The sequence below is a fragment of the Chaetodon auriga genome, chromosome 19 (genome assembly GCF_051107435.1).
Source record: "Chaetodon auriga isolate fChaAug3 chromosome 19, fChaAug3.hap1, whole genome shotgun sequence".
In the NCBI taxonomy this organism is placed as follows: Eukaryota; Metazoa; Chordata; class Actinopteri; order Chaetodontiformes; family Chaetodontidae; genus Chaetodon; species Chaetodon auriga.
The window spans coordinates 18,324,283-18,343,300 of NC_135092.1; the positions used below are offsets into that span (position 1 = coordinate 18,324,283).

Consider the following 19,018-nt stretch of genomic DNA (forward strand, 5'->3'; position numbering starts at 1 on the left):
GGCACAGTAATTTCTCATTTTTACATCTAATTTGCTGGACGAATGAGACGTCGGACTAGCCAACAGAGGAGAACACCAGCAGCGATAAGAAACCAGTTCATGAGGGATCATGCTTCATGCATATCTGTACGACCTTTAGTGTACTGTTAGAAACAAATCAGACCTCTACCTAACCCACACACCACTCAGCCTGTTACCTTTATGCTTAGGCAACGATGAGAAATTCTGATAAGAGGCCTTGCAAAAAAGCAGCATTGTTCATTGTGCATCAGCATTGTTTACCAGACCAGAGCAGTGCTCAAGTCTCTAGATTGCTTAACCCTTAAAATGTTATGATTCTTCTTATCTCCTCTGCACTGCCTCTGCGCTGCCAAAGGAGTGTGTAATGAGAGTCTGCAGTGACACATACAAACTGTGACATATAATATATATAGGTTTTAATCTTCCATTTTTTTTTAGTTTTAATATAGCAGTGAGTCATAAGAGTGATTTATATTCAATTCATTTTTGGAATAGTTTGACATTTTTGGAAATATTTGCTTTATTGCCTATAGTTAAATGAAAAGATTGATACCATGCTCATGTCTATATGCTAAATATGAAGCTAGAGCCACGGGACAGTTAGCTTAGCATGAATACTGAAAGCTTGCATGGTAAAGCTAACCGGCTGCTGGCTCTAGCTCAATATTCAGACATGAGAGCGATATTGACCTCATCTAACTCAAGTGACCATTTAATGACAAACCTCAGCTCTGTCACACTTGGTCCATACTGTAGATTGTGCACAACAGTAAAGGGACAGACACATCAGATGCATTGACAGGCGTCAATTCAATGGATCCAAAACTGACAAACAGTATGTCACCTACTAGCTACAGCTTTCAGTGGTTCGGTGCATTCAGATACTTTCACTGTACCACAAGATTTCTCCATTCAGAGGCAGCAGCTTCACTGCTGTGTGTGGACAGAGTGAAAAGTAGTGAAGAGTTTGCTGAGTTTGATCATTAGCTGCTGCTCTTACTGCACCACTTCTTAGTCATACTGAGTCATTACATGCTTATGTATACCTTCGACTTGGCCTTTTTATAGAGTACAATGGAAGCCTCAGCCTATATATGTTAGAAGTGATGTTTTTTATGCTTTTATCCACTGCCTCACTTTCCTCTACCAAACACAACTCCCTGCAGTTACTGCTGTATATTATAGAGAGTCCAAGAGACAGTCAGTTATGTCATTCGCCAAAATATCTGTTATATGTTCACATAAAAAGATAGAAAAGGTTAGCCGTGGCACAGGGTGTCCAGCGGGTTGTTCACTAGTCATAGGACTGGTGGTTCCCTTGGTGACTAGGTGAATGAGAGGCAAATTGCAAAATGCTTTGTCTGCTAAGGTATAAAAGCTGCCCATTAAGCATTTGTGTCATTGATTATACACAACAATAGTGGTGGGAAAAAAATGGATTCGCTTAGTTTTCAGGGGCTCTGTTAATTTTATTTTTGTCTTATGGCACTAGCTAGATGAGCAGAACAGCAGTTTACTTCAAAAAGTATTTCATTTACCACCTTCAAATGCAATATAGCAACGATGATGCTGAAGTAAAACTCACAAAGACTGACTGATGTGATGTATATTGTTTTTGGAACTATGACTCACAATATGCAGCCTCTACATGTGCATGGATTCAACTTTTCCCATGGTCTAGTGTTAAAAAAGCCAGCAAAAAAGAAACTGTAGCATCAAATTGCACACATATTGAAGTATTGGGATAGTCGGACGATTAGCCGTACTCGTAGCTGAAGCCCTTATCCTTCACAGTGCACTTCCTGTCCTGACCTCTTGTGGCCTGCAGGTTGTTCAGTTTTACACTACACCTTACTATACACTACTTGGAATGCAACTGTATTACATATTGTGTGGATGTAAGCATGTGACAGCTGATGCGGAAAGGACTCAGCACGAAATTAAGTGGAAGACGTTGACAGGTGCCAATTTACACTTTGGGAGGGAAACAGGAAATTTCATATTTATATCACACTGCTCTTGACGCATTCTTTGGCGGCTAGGCAGCTGTGGCTCAGGAAGTACGGCGGTCATCTGCTAATTAGAAGGTCGATGGTTCAATCCCCGGCCCCTGCAGTCTGCATGTTGAAGTGTCCTTGGTTTCCAAATTGCTCCCGATGCTCTGCGGGTGCATGCGTGAACGGTTGTCGCTCTTGAAGAGCAGGTGGCACCCTGCATGGTGTCCCCTGCCACCAGCGTATGAATGTATGTGAGTGGGTGAATACTGACTCGTGCTGTAAAGCACTTCGAGTGTTCAGTAAGACCAGAAAATGCTTTATAAATGCAGTACATTGATGTCACTGTGAGAATGCAGGCAGAGGGTAGAAAACAGGCAGAGCATGCAGGAAGACCAACATGAGGACTAAAGGAAAGGAGTACAACTTCTATATCCAACATATTTCAGAGGGTTGGATGATAAGTATCTGATACATCTACAGTATTATGAACCGTACTATTGATATTCAAGATGATCACACTGATCATCAACGACAATGACGGTGATCACAGTCACCCAACCGCAGCCGTCAACCTTAAATCAGTGCCAAGAAAGGATTTCAAGAGTCCACCTACTGGAACAGCCTCAGGCGAAGCTGGTGACTACATCAAACAAACAAAGGAAATTATGAAGACCCACAGGGACCTGCTCGGCCTGTAAATGATTCCAGTCTCAGAGGGGGAGAATCTTAATGAGAACGACATCTCTGTTGCCCCCCCCCCCCCCCGATCCATACATATAACGCACATTTCTCCACACCTATTTTAAGACCACAAACCAAACAGCAAGGGAACAAAACCAGCATTTCAATATCAAGTCTTGATAAACAATCTGGACCGATGGTGAAATTACAAATAAAAACACAGAGCATGTTCACAAAAAAAAAGCCCCCCCAAAGCTTCCATTTACCACCTGCTGCTACTATTCACACGACAACAATAGCAAAGATCGCTGCAATAATCACACATGATTGTCACTACTCTTCTGCCTTTTGCTCTTTGAAAGAAGTTCTAAATTGGCAGCAGTCTGCCTAATAAATATCTTAAATTACAACAATTACAATTGCGAGTAAGACATTAGGGACACTTCTTTTTATCAGAAAGACACACAAGCATTTCCTGTTTTGCTATCAACCACTCAAATGTTCATCTAGAGACAGCCTAAGAATCAGAAACCCTCATTCTATCGCAAATATATTAATGACAGAAAATGGAAACGAAATGTTGCTGCCGGGTGGTGTTTGGTAAATGAATATGGAACCATACAGTATCTTTGAAGCAGGTTGGTATTGTGTCATTGTATGTGGGAGGACTATGCAAATTTGCCTAATTGACCAAAACATTATACCGACACACTCGATCGAGGGTCACCAGTGGGGTTACTTTAACATTAGTGTGCTTGTTCACTGCTATTTCAGGCATTCTTGATGATGCAGTCACTCACCTAACACGCCATTATTTTATCTCATCCTGACATTCAGAACCTTTGAGAAATGTCGAGCTTGAAAGTTATAATTTGGACACACGTGCACATATGCAACCACATATCACACTGACTGAGATAATCACACCTTAGGAACTGTGTGCTGTAATTGGACTTTCCAGGATGTCTGTATGTGATGTGAGAATGCAAGTTAATTATTTGAAACAGAGAGATAACACATTTGCATAGTAAATTTTAAATGCTTGCAGTTAGATTTAGTGCACGCAGCGGAAAAAGAGTATGATAAAGAAGACTTACAGTTGAAGAGGTAAAGGGGCAAAAGACAGAAAACAAGTAGTTTATTAACTCTGTGTCACTTTGTGTTTATTTTGTAAAGTTCACATTTTATCTTAATTATTGTCTTATTCTCTGGTTCCACGGTTTTCTAAGCCCCAAAAGGTCATGAGTCTGTTATACTTTATTCTCCCTGCTAAAAGATTATTTGCTAAAATATTGCCTGAAAAAGACACTTGACACTTTTTGCCAGATGGTTGGAAACTGTCTGCTTCCATCAGCACTGATAGCATTCATTGTAAATAGCCAACATAATTGCACTGCACGTGTTTTCACTCCTCCACCTTTCAAGATGTATTTTTTCTGCCACAATAATTAGAGTTGATGTTGCAAAGTGTTTGTGAATTAGTTGCTTCCTCTTATTTGCATGAGTGAATCTTATGCAGGTCAGGTTCTGCTGCTGTGATGTTGATGATGTACTGTGCTACTCATGACTAGTAGAACTCTTGAATCATATACACCATCATATAACATTTTACCTTTTCATTGTACTGCAAAAAAAAGTTATGTCTGAACTACTGAAAGTGTACAATACATGCAAATTAGCTTTACATGCCCATTTCTTAGAAGTTCAACATTTTGGGAAACAAGTTTGTTTGCTTTCTTGCAGGGAGTTAGATGAGTAGATTGAAACCACTCTCATGTGCGTATGCTAAATACAAAGCTACCCCCAGCAGCAATTCACCTTTTCACAAAGAATGGAAATGAGGGGAGGTAGCTAGCTAGTTCTGTCCAAACAGTATCAAAAACTGCCAACCAGCACCTTGAAAGCTCACTTACCAACATGTTTCTGGTTTCTTTAATCCACACAAAAACTGCAGTGTTAAAACAACAAATTGCCATTTTAAGAGGAGCTATGAATTATGGATTAATTCTTAATCCAGACCAGTTGGCAAGCAACCAGCAGAGACTCCAGGAGGTTATTGGTCCAAACCCAGTCCTAGTCTAAAAACCATAATGTACTATTATATTACTACTACTATATGCAGGGACCATCCATTCTAAGGTGGAGAATGCGCGTGATGATAGACACTTACAGTCCAAAGCTGAAGTTTTTACAATGCATGTCTCTCGACTGTTACCATTATGTCAGTGACATTCAATGACCAAATATAAAGTTGGAACATACTCCAAATATAGAAAATGACAGCAATCAACTAATTCATAACATGCTCATCGCTCCATGTGCAAACAGGTGCTCGAGTATTAACTAGCATGTGGCGTATCAAATGTACTGAAGTTCACAGAGTTAACACATGCTCTAAAAACGACGCCATGCATGACTTTGTTTTTGCTTTTCCTCTCAGCTCCCACAAAGCCAAAGATCATGTTACTTCTGTCCGATTAGGCCTGGTTTCTATATTCTGAAAATGCGCCTCATGGCTTTCACCTTATTTCAGAGTGGTCTAAAATTACACGCAGCCAAAGCAGTCACACACTGCAAATGATGCTGCTGCTGCTGCTCCCCAACGTGATATCAGGTGTAAATAAGGGTTTCAGCCCTCTCAAAACCACAAATGCTTCACACCTTAGATCTCTGACAGCAGCCTGTATTTGCCAGAATGAAGATGTGTCTCACAAAACTAGAAAGTGGAGGGGTGGGACCACGCTGACATTGTTTCACCTCTTAGGAAAAACATGGACAAAATAACAGCGTGTGCACAACATACGCAGTTTTTTAGGTGCAAAAACTGGAGACACAATATGTAAGATTAAGTAGATTTTGAGCAATTTCTTTTAAAAAAATGCTCTGCAACCTGATGACACATTTTCCTGTAACCTTTTTGTACTACAGTAAATCATTTGATACTTTTTTGACAAGCAGTGTCATTTGAGCCTTTTACGTTAACGGATTTAGCAAACTGTCTAAAACATATCAATAATACTAAATCTCCTTAAGATGTTACCCCTAATGTTGTAATCAACACTTGTCAGGGTAATAAAACTGATTAGAATCTTATTTTGTCTCGAAACATAAGAACAACTTGATTCCTATCATTTAATTTCAACACATTTATTGTGTACAAGGTTTTCATTTAGTTTATATTTCACCGCTTGGTATATTTACTATGTTTCATTTCCGAGATGCAGATTTTCTGATCATAATCACCAGCAGATAAAACTGCGTCCTTTGTTAAAATGTTTTGCCCAAACATGGAAAGAATATTATGGTGGCTTGACACAGAAATATTAAAGGTTGTGGGGCTAACTGAGGCAAAATTAGTTTTCTGCCAGATAGAGATGTGCAATTATACTGAGCAGTCATTATTATGCTTCCACGTACTGCGTCTCTTTTATATGGCGTGTGTTTATTTATTAATATACTGCATTGATTAAGTTGGATGCAGTACTTTATTTAAGAAGCCATCTGCTTGGAACCAAGAGTAAGAGTAATTAAAACAAGTTTGCTGCTTAATAGAATTCAGCAAAAACAAATACAATTTGTGAGCCACTCTCCTTTATGTTCTCATCCCTCAGCCAATTACAATTCATCCTCGACAGCATTCAGTAAAAGTGCACACAGTGATGAGCCAAAATACTTGTGCCTATTCATACATACAGAAGCTCTGAAGGGGGGGGGGGCAGACATATGAGCACACGAACAATGTGTGTGTACATATACAAATATCCATATAAAACAGAAGCTGAGTTAAATATGCACACATCTTCCAAGGAGCGAGAACTTTTAGACTCACAATGCAGCCATTTTTAAATCATGATGTGCTGTAATGCAGTCTCAAAATTAATTTCAGCACTGTTTGTTCTCGCTCGAAATGCGATAACGAAGATATAGTGGTAGACAAATAGTCAAAAGCTGTGTGAAGCTGGGCTCAACATAATAAAATACCATTCAATTTGCATCATAATGAGAATCAATGAAGTTCCATTTCTATGAACACTTGATTGCCATACTGATTGTGAGACTGTACCCTTTTTTCCTCTAAGTGATGGAGAGCACTATCTGCTCGCTCACCCTGCAAATGCCAACACTGCTCGAGAGGAAATCAAAATCTCAAGATATATTGGAGATTGATGTTAGGTTCACTGATGACCTGAGCTTGTCACTTGAATTCAACACCGCCCTGTGGATTTTGCAGTAGGCTGTACCCTGTGGGTTTGCAACAGGCGCGGGCTACTCACTTAAACACTCATTGGCGGAGTCCCAGGTGGCCCTGGCCCAGGGTCTATCTTGGTAAAAAGGGTGACATCTTTGGCAGTCATCTCCCACTGTGTGATGTTGGCAGGCACAAACCAAACTCCCGTGTTCCCCCTCAAAGCACTCGCTGGCGTGACCGTTGCACTTACATCTGAGGGGAACACAGACAGATAGCTATGTAAAAGATGCACGTACAAGTTTTTCCACACACTCTCTCTCGCTGCTTCACCTTGCTGACTGAAGTGTAGACGTACGTATGTGCACTGTGAATGGAAGAGAAGGCAGAGGAGAGGGGAAAGTGAGAAGGTGTTTCCACTGTAAGGAGTTGTCACTTCCTATTATCTTTCACGGGTATAAACACGGCTTGAGATGATGCAGGGTTTTCATTCCCCTTCAGCAACTGCGCTGTTCAACTGTGCACTCAGTGCTAATGCGCTCACACTGTCTGGTGTTTACCTACATGCAAGCCTATATTTGCTTTATGTCTCCTTTGTGTCCACACGGCTGTCAAATTAGTGTACATTGTGCAACTTAAATACTAGATAAGCAAGTAATCATGAGATAAACGTGAATTATTAAGTCCATTTTCACAACAAGTTAATATCTACTAATTTCCTTTCTCCCTGCATTTGGAAAACATATAATTTCCTCTGAAGCACTGTGGCAGCTACGCCTTGCTGTGTGTAATGTTTCCTGGCAGTGTTGTCGGGTTTTGTCGAGTGGCTGTGATAGGGGACAGGGACTTGTCGCTGAGTGGCAGGCTCTGTCAAATTTAGCCAGCTGTCCCGGATCCAGACGCATGCTTGCCTGAGGCTCAGACCCACTTATTTCAGTTGTCGCTGAGACAACAACAACCTAGTGAGTCCAAAGTGCCTCCAATCCGCTCATCACATCTCCTTGCTAGAGACGACTTGAGCTGCTCGGTGATAATTCTAACTGAATATGTTATGAGGGAGAACACCTGAGCTGTACAGGCAGCATATGTGCAGTTTGAAAAGTGCAATATGTCGATGTGTAAACACTGTATTCACTGGCTCACAGTAAAACAAAGAACTGGTTTTAAAATACTTGTTATTTAAATGTATGAATGGCTGAGTTCCCTGCTACGTCGATGACACGCTCACTGAACCGGACACATCCCTGATTTCATCAAGATCTCCTCACTATACCGAGAATAAATTCTACATCAGCTGATGGTGCCTTCAGTCATTGTGGTCGTCTCTACTGTGTGAACTAAAGCCTGCTTCAAGTGTCTCCTTCTAAAAAGCATATTTTAGAATCCGTATTATCCCCTTTTAAGTAATAATAATGATGATAATAACACCCTTTTCATTGTAATACCTTCTTATCTTACATGTTTTTGTGATCTATTTCTATGTTGCTTTTTCTTCTATTGTGAAGCACACTGAGTCACAGAACTTTTTCATACATATGAATTGTTAGCAGCACTTTAGTTTTACTTGCAGCAGACATTGCAGCGATATTCAGTATAAATCACGCTGGGTCTTTTACGGCATCTGTGAGCAGGACTGTCGTGAGGTGAGGTGTAGCACTGAGGTGTAAAGTCATGTGTACAGAGAGCACTGGTACAAGGCTAACATGTTGTCACATGGGTCTCTTCCTCCAAGTGCTGTGGCATTGGTGGGTAATTTGTCATGCTGCTGCAGTGATCCTAAGTGTTTATGACAGGTGTCAGATCAAATTTATATTCCTTCTGAAGGCTTCATCCCAACTACTTAATCGTCCACTTCTATCTGCGGTGCCAAGGTGCAGCCTGGTCTGTGGCGCCATGTCCTCTCTCATTACTTTGAGTAATAAACCAAAAGAAGTGGAGGGAGGATGTAGGATTATCTCGGTTTATTCTCATCTGATGGCAACTTGACAGCCAGCAAGGTGGTTTTTTTTTTTTTTTATCAGTTTTGCAAACAGCTGCCCGGAATAAGATTCAGCTTGCCTGTCTTGCTTTGCACACACTGTGTCCCTGTTACACACATCTTGTCTCCGAAAAAATATATTCGTATACGACATGTTTGCATATTCAGTTACGATTTGAAGGCAGGGTTATACTGCCTGGAAAAGGATTTTTTTATCCTCACAAGAAGGAAATTTTATTTTAAGCGTATCTGCACATTTACACTGAATGTATCTGAAAAAGATTGTGGCATTGGTGAAATACTGAAAAAGTCAAAGCTAGCTTGACATGCTGAATTTTCAATATTTAACCAAAACCATGATCTCTCCCCGACCTTAACCAATTATTTAACAAGCCTATTTCTACCAATAAGTGAGATCGGACATGAACTCCGAGCTCATATGTCAAAATCTGTGCTTTGGATGCCCAACCACCCACCCCTTCCTCCTCAGGCAGCAACTGTCTTTCCTCAAAGACATATCTGGCAAAGTATTAGTATTGTAATTAGTATTATATAAATGCATTTTGGGTTTCTGGGTTGCATTATGTTTGAGATGGCTGGAAGCTGGAAATTATTTAAGTGTAGCTTAAACTGAGTTTTTGTTCAAGGCTCACCTCTAAAGCGACTAGTTCTGAACATTTCTGGAAAAAAAAAAAATTGACTATGCAGGGTGATATTGTTCTGCATGGCACTTTTGCAGGTCTCTCTTACCTGCCACCCACAGAGAAATCCGAGATGGCATAGAAGTACGAGCGCATCACTTTAGGGTCCTTGAAGAACTCGTCTCCAAAGGTGTTAAGCCTGTCCAAAGAGATGAGCAGGTCAGTGGCTGTCACCCATTCCTGGAAAAGAAAAACAAGCAGGGAAGAAGACAGGACCAACAGGGTGAGAGAGATGTTAGAAAACACCTTTTGAGGTTTCCTACTTCAATAAACGTGGAATGAAAGGGAACCAGAGGGGGGGTAGTGTGTTGGCTGCTGTCTCTTTGAGGCACAATGAAGCAGACAGGAAGTGAGAAGAAGAAGAAGAAGAAGAACTTTAGTAAAGTAGGCAAGAGGAGCAAGGACACATAAGAGAGCAAAGAAGAGAAGAAGTCTGAATGGAGAGTTGGTAGATCAAGGGTTGGGGACATGGGCGATGGTGTAACGACGGGAGAATGAGCAGATGTAATGTGGAGATAATGAGTATGGTGTAGGAAAGTGAGTTAAGGGCAGAAAGAGTGGTGAGGAAAGAAGGGGATTAATGAAGACAAAAGCTAAAATATGAAAAAAACATAAGAAAAGAGACAACACTAGAGGACTACTTCACTATAATGGATGGGACATGGTAAAGCTCCCATCCCTGATACGATTTAAGCTCCTCTGTTTGAGCCCAGTGCAAAGGCAAAGACAGGATGAAGCAAGAGCGGGAGAAAAAAAGTGAAGAGGGATAACACGAACAGAGGAAAAGTAAACGGGAAGTGCAATAGTGGGGTGGAAGATAAAAGCGAGGCCAGGTAAAGGGAGAACAAATGACATGAGCAATCTCTTAACAGTGAACAGGACCAACTTTAAAACAAATAGCTGGAGAAAAACTTTCTGTCTGTTTCTTGGCTGGGACTCTGTGGCAGTCCTGAAAAAGCCTGTAATGCTGTGTGTTTTGAAGCTTCTCCCCAGAGGTGTCTTTGAAGTGTGGCAATGGGAGAGGAGAAGATTGGAGCGGATGGGCCCCAGACTGAAAACGTGGGATGAGTTCATTCATTCATGTTTTTCTCAAGTGCTACAGTTTGCCTTTATAGTGCTAAAGCCCATCAAATGGCACTGGCCTGGATTTGACTGAGTTTACCCCATTTTAGCTTGTTGAGTACAATCATGTTTACTTCACCCTTGTATCTTTTTATTGTTGTGGAAAACGCACCACATCATATCTATGCCATGCTAGCGCTGTAGCTCTAGATGTTGGAAATGTTGCACATTCATGTGCCACAGAGGATGATCCCCCTGACATTTTTGGCTTTTAGTGAAATATGTTGACAATTATTGCCTGGATTTTTGTTACAGATACCTTGGGTACCCACGAGTTGTTTGGTGATTCCCTGACTTTCCCTCAATTGCCAGTAGGTTAGGACATTTCCATGTAGTTTTGAGTGAAATGTCTCAATAAATATTGGTTGGATTGCAAAAAATAAACTTCAGTGAGCCCATGACTTTTCATACATCCATCAGGTCAGTTTGTCCAATACTTTGCTTTATGGGCAAATGCCTGCAAAACTGATGACATTCTCATCAGCGTCAGTCGGTAATTTGTTTACTGCTAATTAGAAACGTTAGCATGCTAACTAAGATGATGAACATGGTGAACATTATATGGACGTCAGCATATTAGCATTGCCACTGTGTAAAAGCTGGCAGACCGACATTGGTACTTAGCTCAAAGAGCACTGTTAAGCCCAAAGTTGATTTTCTTTTTTAACTTTTCGGATTAAAAAGTGGATTCATCTTCACCCTCGTTTCTCAACCTGTCTGCAGCAGCGAGCCTCCTACATTTCGATCTCCACTGTCGGGTGTTTGTAATTAGTCTCTCTATCCATGTTGACTGCTGACTGGATGGGAAATGTACTTCATGAACATACAGAGAGGAGAAGGAGAAAAGAAGAGGCACTGGAGAGTAACCGAATAATAACGTAGAGGTGTTGTGAAAGTTTGAGGCTAATAAACACACATTTTGATCGTGCTTGTTCGCGGTACTCACGCGAGTAACACAAATATGATCCCATGGTCAAACTCAACAAGGCTTCCCTTCTGTCCGAACACACCATTAGTCTTGATTTAGTTTTCTACCTGCAGGCAGCTATTGGCTTCACATCACTATACGGTGGAAGTTAACTTGTGTAAGAGAGAGACAGTACATCACATCAACACATACAAATGGTCTTATTTATGTAAAAGTCATAGCTGTTCACATGCAGTTGAAAGCAGGGACCGTTCAAATTAATAGAGCACTGAGGGATACTCCACTGCAATAAACAAACATAGCTGTTTTGAAAAAAAAGAGACATGAATTCAGCTGTTTCTATCCATAATAAGGTTTCCCAGCCTACTCTGACATCCTTCGTCGTAGCGTAACAGAACACAACAATACAGAACATTTTCAAAACAGTCCCTGCAGACAACTGCATTATTGTACAATGCTGATATCTGAAACAGTCTGCTTTCATTATCTAGCTCAAGTAAGTTTCAAATGTCTGGAAGTTGATTTTCATTCTGCAGAGCGAGGAACATAAACAATTGAACAGTAGCTCTCTGGCAGTTAGGACGTCAGTCTAAAAACATTTAAGTTCACAGGATTTGTAATACACAGACTAAAAAGCATGAAAGCAGCTGGTATAGTCCTCTGAGCTATAGTAGCTCATCACAATGGATATAGTATCTAATTAGCAATAACATTTCCATTCTTCAGCTTTACAGTTGTTGCCATTTAAAACAATGCAGTTGAGCATTAGTCTTTGTTCAGCAAGCGAAGAGAATGGCTTAATTGGTTAGTCGCAAGAAATGACATGACTGAGCCCTCTGAGGCTGTCCTCACAGGTACCTAATGTGATTTCTATCAGCTTAAAATAGCCTGGGCACTGCAGTAAAAGTTTAGAGCTAAGTAATCTTTAAAAGAGCTGCTTCTGCTTGGTGTGTCAGTGCGACCGCCATCCCCTTGGTTCAAAGGAGAGGGTCTTGGGATCTGGACCACATGTGTGGTCCACGCCTGCAGTTCCAGGAGACATACTTCTGGGGTGTCAAGAGGTCATAGCCCCTCATTGGAACATCTGGTGTGAATAAGCTACACATGTGGTCCTGATTGGTTTAACCCTTGCATGGGTGGTGTCAGCATGACTACTGGACTTCAGTGCCACCCGTGGGTGAGCTCCGTCAGTAAATTCAGACAAGACTTAGCATGTGGTGTACTCAGCAATGTGCAACCAGTGGCACAGTCCCTACACATCTCTAATTAACAGGTAAGAGGGAAGACAAAACGTTAATTTGACGAGCTAGTGGCTCCCTTTCAGTGAAATTCTGTCTTTTCTGCAATTCTAACTCATCCCACCTTAAGTGTTCTAACCTGAAATGCACACTCACTTCACCTGATACCTTGTCTCCCCATTGTCTTTTGTCTCCCACTGGTAGCTCTACCTCTGCACTCTCCTGCAGGCTGGAGTGCACTTCAGGATTTCCAGACAGTTCTGTATCTTTAGAAGCCTATTGAAGAGCTGCTATACAGCTGCTATTTTGTAGTAAACGTACAGTGTTGCAGAATTGAGTGCAGCTGGCTGGCAAACTATTGTTCCGGCCCTCGCTTATCGACTTTGCCCCTACTTGACATGGCTCTACTGGCTAATGGGGTTTGGACTACACTGACCCTGATGCACTGCAGTTGCCAGGAAAAACAGACAACAGAATTCTTCATTTTGTTTAACACTACCTGGAAATGCCGTGATATTCACCCACGGTTTATGAGAGAAGCTGTGGAGCTTCAGATGGGAAAATTAGCTGCAAGGTAACATATTACGGTGAAATGAGGGGCAGTGAGGTTGAGAGAATGGAGAGGAAACCTATTATGGTTTAACTTAGAAACAAGTGGTCAGAACACCCTTTCTATCTTCTCACCCAGTCTGTGCTTGTCTAGTGGCAGGTTATCACTTGAAATATAGTGAAATGAGCCTTCTAATGGCCCCATAATGAAAATATATGCCCCAAGCACGAAAAGTTAGGTGTTCAACCAATGAAGGAATTACACAAAGGCCACATAAATGTAATAGATTTCTTTATAACAAGTTTGCACCAAAAAGATTAATGTCAGCAGACTAAAGATTTTAACACCGTGGTGAAGGAATGGCTCCACAAAGTGATGCATGACGACATGACAGACCCAAAGCTAGAAATCACTTCTGTTCAGTAACAGGAACAAGAATTAGCACCTGCAGCCTTGCTAGTGGTTGCGCAAGGTTGTACTCAGACGCAGCGGTGCTTTGAGCTAAATGCTAACTATAGCATGCTAACATTCTCAAGGTGAAAATTGGTGTGAATGTCCTTAGTTTTTCAAGTATTTAGTCATAATCTGAAGTATTGAACAAAGACAAATCACCAGAGTTGTTACAATTCATCCTTGTAAATCAGCAAAATTGTTTTGTAGATGTTGAGATATTTATATTTCGTGTGAGTCCATCCAAAAGTTGAGATAAGCATATTTTGCTGGGTTTTGCTTTGCACACTGAGAGAACTGTGTCAATATTTTTCATAGACTCATATTTATTAAATCACAAGTACAACTGTGCAGCAGCTAGATGACATAAAACTCTGTGAATCTCTTTCAAGCTCCCTCTTAGTTTTTATGTATTTCTTCTTTCGGGGGGAAGAAAAACACTGTATGGTAAATACGTTTTGAATTTTTGTATGTGATCAAATCTCGACCGTTTCCAAAAAAATAACAAGGACAGTTCGTAACAGACATGACCTGACCTTTTCTCAAACGATTAGATATATGACCAGCATCAGTAATGCTAAAATGATTCACGCCTCCACTAACGAGGGGCCATTCTGAACACCGGCTCTGCATCGCTATTGTGTCCAACATCCAGCTCTTGTGCTTTAACACACACATAGATGATAACATGTTTTTAAATGCATTGTTAGCATTTCAAAATTCTTACTCGCCGTAGCAAAGCAAATACTCTCTTCCATTCATCACAGAGTACAAGACCATTATCATATGGAAGAGTTATTAGTTATGCTTGGCAGAACAGTGCTAATTGTATACGGAAAAGCAGACATAGTTCCAAATATCACTTACTGTGCTGAAAGGAAGCAGTTTCTTAGGGTTAATTAGTAGTCAGCCCATTACTTATTATTTGTGCAAACCACAGCAAAAGCTTAATTAACTTTGATTCTCTCTCCCTTGGAATTTGGGCTGAAAGTGCTACAATGATGCTGACTTAGGGATAGGCTAGATTGGCAACGAGCCAGTCCTTTGCTTAAGACAATAACGCTAATGATCAAATGAGCAGGTACACGTGCACATTGACATGTATCAGGCCGCACGGCAACTTCTGTGACGATATCAAACCCGGTTTTAGAGAACAGCTCTGCTCAGGGGCTTATAACCTTCACCCTCACCTCTAAAATCTCTCTTGTCTCTTCCCCCCTGTCTTCCTCCATCTTTCTTTCCCTCTGCACGCCTGTCTCCGTCCCTTCGCCCCCTCTCCTCTCTGTTTCACAGTGTTTCCTTGAACTCTGAAGCCCCTGGCTGCAGGCAGTGACGGGAAAGAGAGCAGTGTCCCTCATTCCAAAGTTAATAACTTTTTAATTTAATTGCTTAAGTTCACTGTGCCCTCAATATGTATTTTTCCCCTTTTACTCATTGTCATTCAGTGCTGGAGCTCCCAATTTGCCACACAGCTTTCTGGAGAGAGAGCGAGAGGGGGAGAGAGAGAGGATGGACTGGTGGCAGGGGAGACAGACAACCAGTTTTAATAGATGACTGAACAAATTAAATTTGAATTCATGCAGCAGCTTTCATCTTCTGCGTGATTATTGAAAAAAAAAGAGAGCTTTACAAACTTGACAACAGAGCCCCCCCTTTGAAGTAAGCCATTAGTTTGCAGAAAACATCTAAATGGCGTGTTACGAGGTGAGTGTTGTTTATTCCAATAAAGATAATTTAGCAAATGAAAAAAACAGCGCATTAGATCGCCGCTATAACACAGAACACTATATTTATGCAGATGACATATACATGACAAAAACACCTGTGCACTTAACTGTCATTCCTTTTTTTTTCAATGTAATTTTGCTGTAACCTCTCAATATGACAAGAAGATATTTTTTAAAAGCTGCAGATGAAGCGTGTGAAGTGTCTATTGAAACTACGTGCTCCTCAGACTCAGGCACAACCGGCGAATCTGCAAAGGGATTAAAATGCTAATAAAACAGGCAGGATGCAATTCCTGTTTTAAGTCTCATGAAATATGCATGGCTCTCTATGAGCCATATGCAGAGAGAATGGCACACTGACATGCCACGGAGAGGAACAGGAACCATTTTATGCTCTGTCGAGAGACTGCGGTTTTAACCCCTGACACAAATGCCCAACCGTCACATCCCTGCATGAAAAGACACTTGAGAAATGTGATTCCTATGATTAAAAATTCCTTAAGTGATCCACCTACACTATTACCTGCTACTGAAGCATTTAGAAAACATGTTTATGAGAGAGGGGGCCTTTTTACAGCCCAGATTTAATATACTGTATGTGCATCTACACACCACGACTTACTCAAGACTATTCATTGATGCTGATGTTGAATTTAAAATGCAGCCCTCGTAAACCGGTCGAAGCGCTGTGATGGTCTGGCATAAAAACACTGTCAGTCAGACGGACAAAATATGTTATGCTATGGCCTCCTTTGTACCTCCGGGGTTTGATTTTACTGCATTAGCTGGATCACTGCTCATGTCTATAGAAATGCAATATTGCTACAAACAACACTGAAAAAAGCTGCTCGGGGGATTTACTCTGATTACATCAACTTTATGAAAAACACATTCTGCCTGAGCAACGGCATTCACAAGTTCAGAGACTGAGGCTTGTTTCATGGATGTGTATTCACTGAGGCTAGCTGGTGATTACAATCACAGTGCTGAATTTTTCCAATTTTCTCTTCTGCTCGCACATGAGCTCGTCAAGGTTTGCACTCTGGGGAGTTAAAGAGTTCCATCCGAGACATCTAACTGCAGGATATAATTAGCTGCCCTCCAGCTTGTTTATCTCAATGCGACATGAGAAAAGGTCAACAGATAACAGTGAAAAGTTGAGGTCAGCACGTGGTTCATAAAGGTCCTAAAAAGATGACACTCAGCCTCCATTTTTTCCCCCCACGTCTCATTAGCCAAGCAAAAACCAAAAACCTCCCAGTTAGCCAACACCACCAGTATATGGCCATATAATCATACTCACAGAGGGTTTGACTTAATGAAGAGGCATCTGAAGATGAGGACTTCTTCAGGGAGCATGATTGCTGCCAAAGTGCTATTAAGCAAGATTGCCAGACTCATAGATTGCAACAGATGTGCACTTGATATGTGTTCAAACATAATAACAGGATTTAGAGAAACTATAGAGACGGTTACATAAGTATCATGCTGTGTTTTCGTCGAGTTACATATTTAACGCAGCTAAGAGTCCACAGCCATGCTAGCGGCTCTGTGAGGCTGTACTTAGGCACGGCAGGGCGTTGAGCTAAACACTGGCATCAGCATACTAACATGTTGACAATGACAATGTTAACGTGCTGATGTAGAGCAGGTTATATTTACCAGTTGAGCTGGTTAGCGGGCTAACGCTCGCTAAGTCTCATTAACACTAAGTACAGCTGAGGCTGAATGAATGGCAGCACTAGAGAAAGTCATAGAAGTGCTAATGCTTGTATTACACTTTATGCCATCTAGATGTTAAGAAGTGGATCTTTGACCTGCTGGTGATGCTACAGGAAAAAGTCTGCAAACAGCTGGTACTGACAACATAGTGGATAGAATTAAAGTAACTGTACTGACAGTGGTCTTTAAATCTGTGTCACACTGGCCCCCCATACCTGACAGAATTGTTTAGGTGCTGCCTCCCCACCAGGCCCCTAATGTTCACAGCAAAGACTCTGGAGAGGTGGCACCTGCAGGGAATCCCTGCAGCTAAAAACGCTGCATCCCAGAGCAGCCTGCGGTATGAAGATGACACTATCTGGAATCAGCTGGACAGAACTACAAGGGAGCAAACTCGCCTGCGGGCTTTCAAACGGAGACGAAAGTCTGGACACCAGTACATTCGATCAACAGACCACCAACTGTTTGATCTGTTTCAACTGTTTCTAATACATGTACCCAGGACTGCCTGGAAAGCTGTATTGATACTGACATGATTATCCTAGAAAAATAAAGTATTCGCTATTTGCACTACAGAGAGAAAAACAAGGCGCTATCACACTCTTGCATTTGTTCCTCTCCCTGCTGCCCTCTCCTCCCTTCTTTTATGCGTTCTTTGTCTTACATTCAATAAATAGCGCTGTGGTGGGAATTACATTTTTGCGTGCTGCCCTCAATCCTGACCCTTGTATTGAGTTGCCTATTTCTTATTTTTCTTGTATTTGTAGCTCAAGCGGGAACCAGTCCGTCACCATTAAAGAAGAGCGTGCCTCACCATCTTTTTTGATGATTCACTGCGCGGAAAAGACTACTCTCTCGCAATCCAGCAGCTCTGTTTTTGCATCAAAGAGGATGGCTGATGTGTTTTTGTCTTTGCTCACTACACCCATCTGTCCCATCAACCTTTAAAACGGAGGGGGAATGAGAGATTTAATGAAAGAAATGGTGCAATTGATCCGCCTTTTTATTCTAATGGGACACAGATCACAGTCAATTACGGGTCTTCTCATCTTGTTGTTTAAGAGAAAGGCAGAGGGAGAAGGAGGTGGAGTGGAGGAGAGAGGGTGTTTGACGGGTCTGTGGAGAGGTTTGCCATCCAATCTATGTATTCTTGGCTTATATTGATCCCTCACAGCTTTATAATCAGTGGGTCGATGTCATCCAAAGCATACTGAAGTACAGCCAGCAACACCATTAGGTTTTAATGTAACTAAGGCTTCCACACCGATCACACACCCTCCCTTACGTCTGGCTTTATGTCGCCTCACCATGAAAACAGAAACATCCAGAGGTTCAACAGGTTAAGAGAAATTACAATATCCCCTGTTGTTATGAAAGCGTATTCAAGATGTTTTCCATACTGAGACAAGAAAAAAGTCATAGACTGACTAGGAAACAAGGAAACACACAGGTTGTGTATTTTTGTACATTAACGGCAATCAACAGGAGCACCAAAACACTTAAGTTGTTGAAATGAAAGCTGCACACCTGCAGAGATAGCAACTCATTTCACCACACCAAATAATGTGTATTCAACAAAAATAAACAGAAATATTAATGTTAATCTCTGAGAAATATAGAAAAACTACTCACAGAAAGTATAAAAAGCTCGGTTCACGAAGGAAAAAGTTTTCCACCCCTGCCTTGGAATGAGTTCTTTATATCTACTCAGGGAGCA

At 41.3% G+C, this 19,018-nt stretch overlaps 1 protein-coding gene across 1 annotated transcript in view; it reads right to left on the reverse strand.

Moving 5' to 3' along the window:
- The window catches only part of lamc3 (laminin, gamma 3), a 98,357-nt gene that overhangs the window by 63,766 nt on the left and 15,573 nt on the right, over window positions 1-19,018 (reverse strand). Inside the window, exons 3-4 of the mRNA XM_076757239.1 lie at window positions 9,614-9,744; window positions 6,974-7,140 (exon numbers count right to left, since the gene is read on the reverse strand). Of these exons, the coding sequence (XP_076613354.1) occupies window positions 6,974-7,140; window positions 9,614-9,744 (298 nt within the window). The remainder of the gene's footprint in view (window positions 1-6,973; window positions 7,141-9,613; window positions 9,745-19,018) is intronic.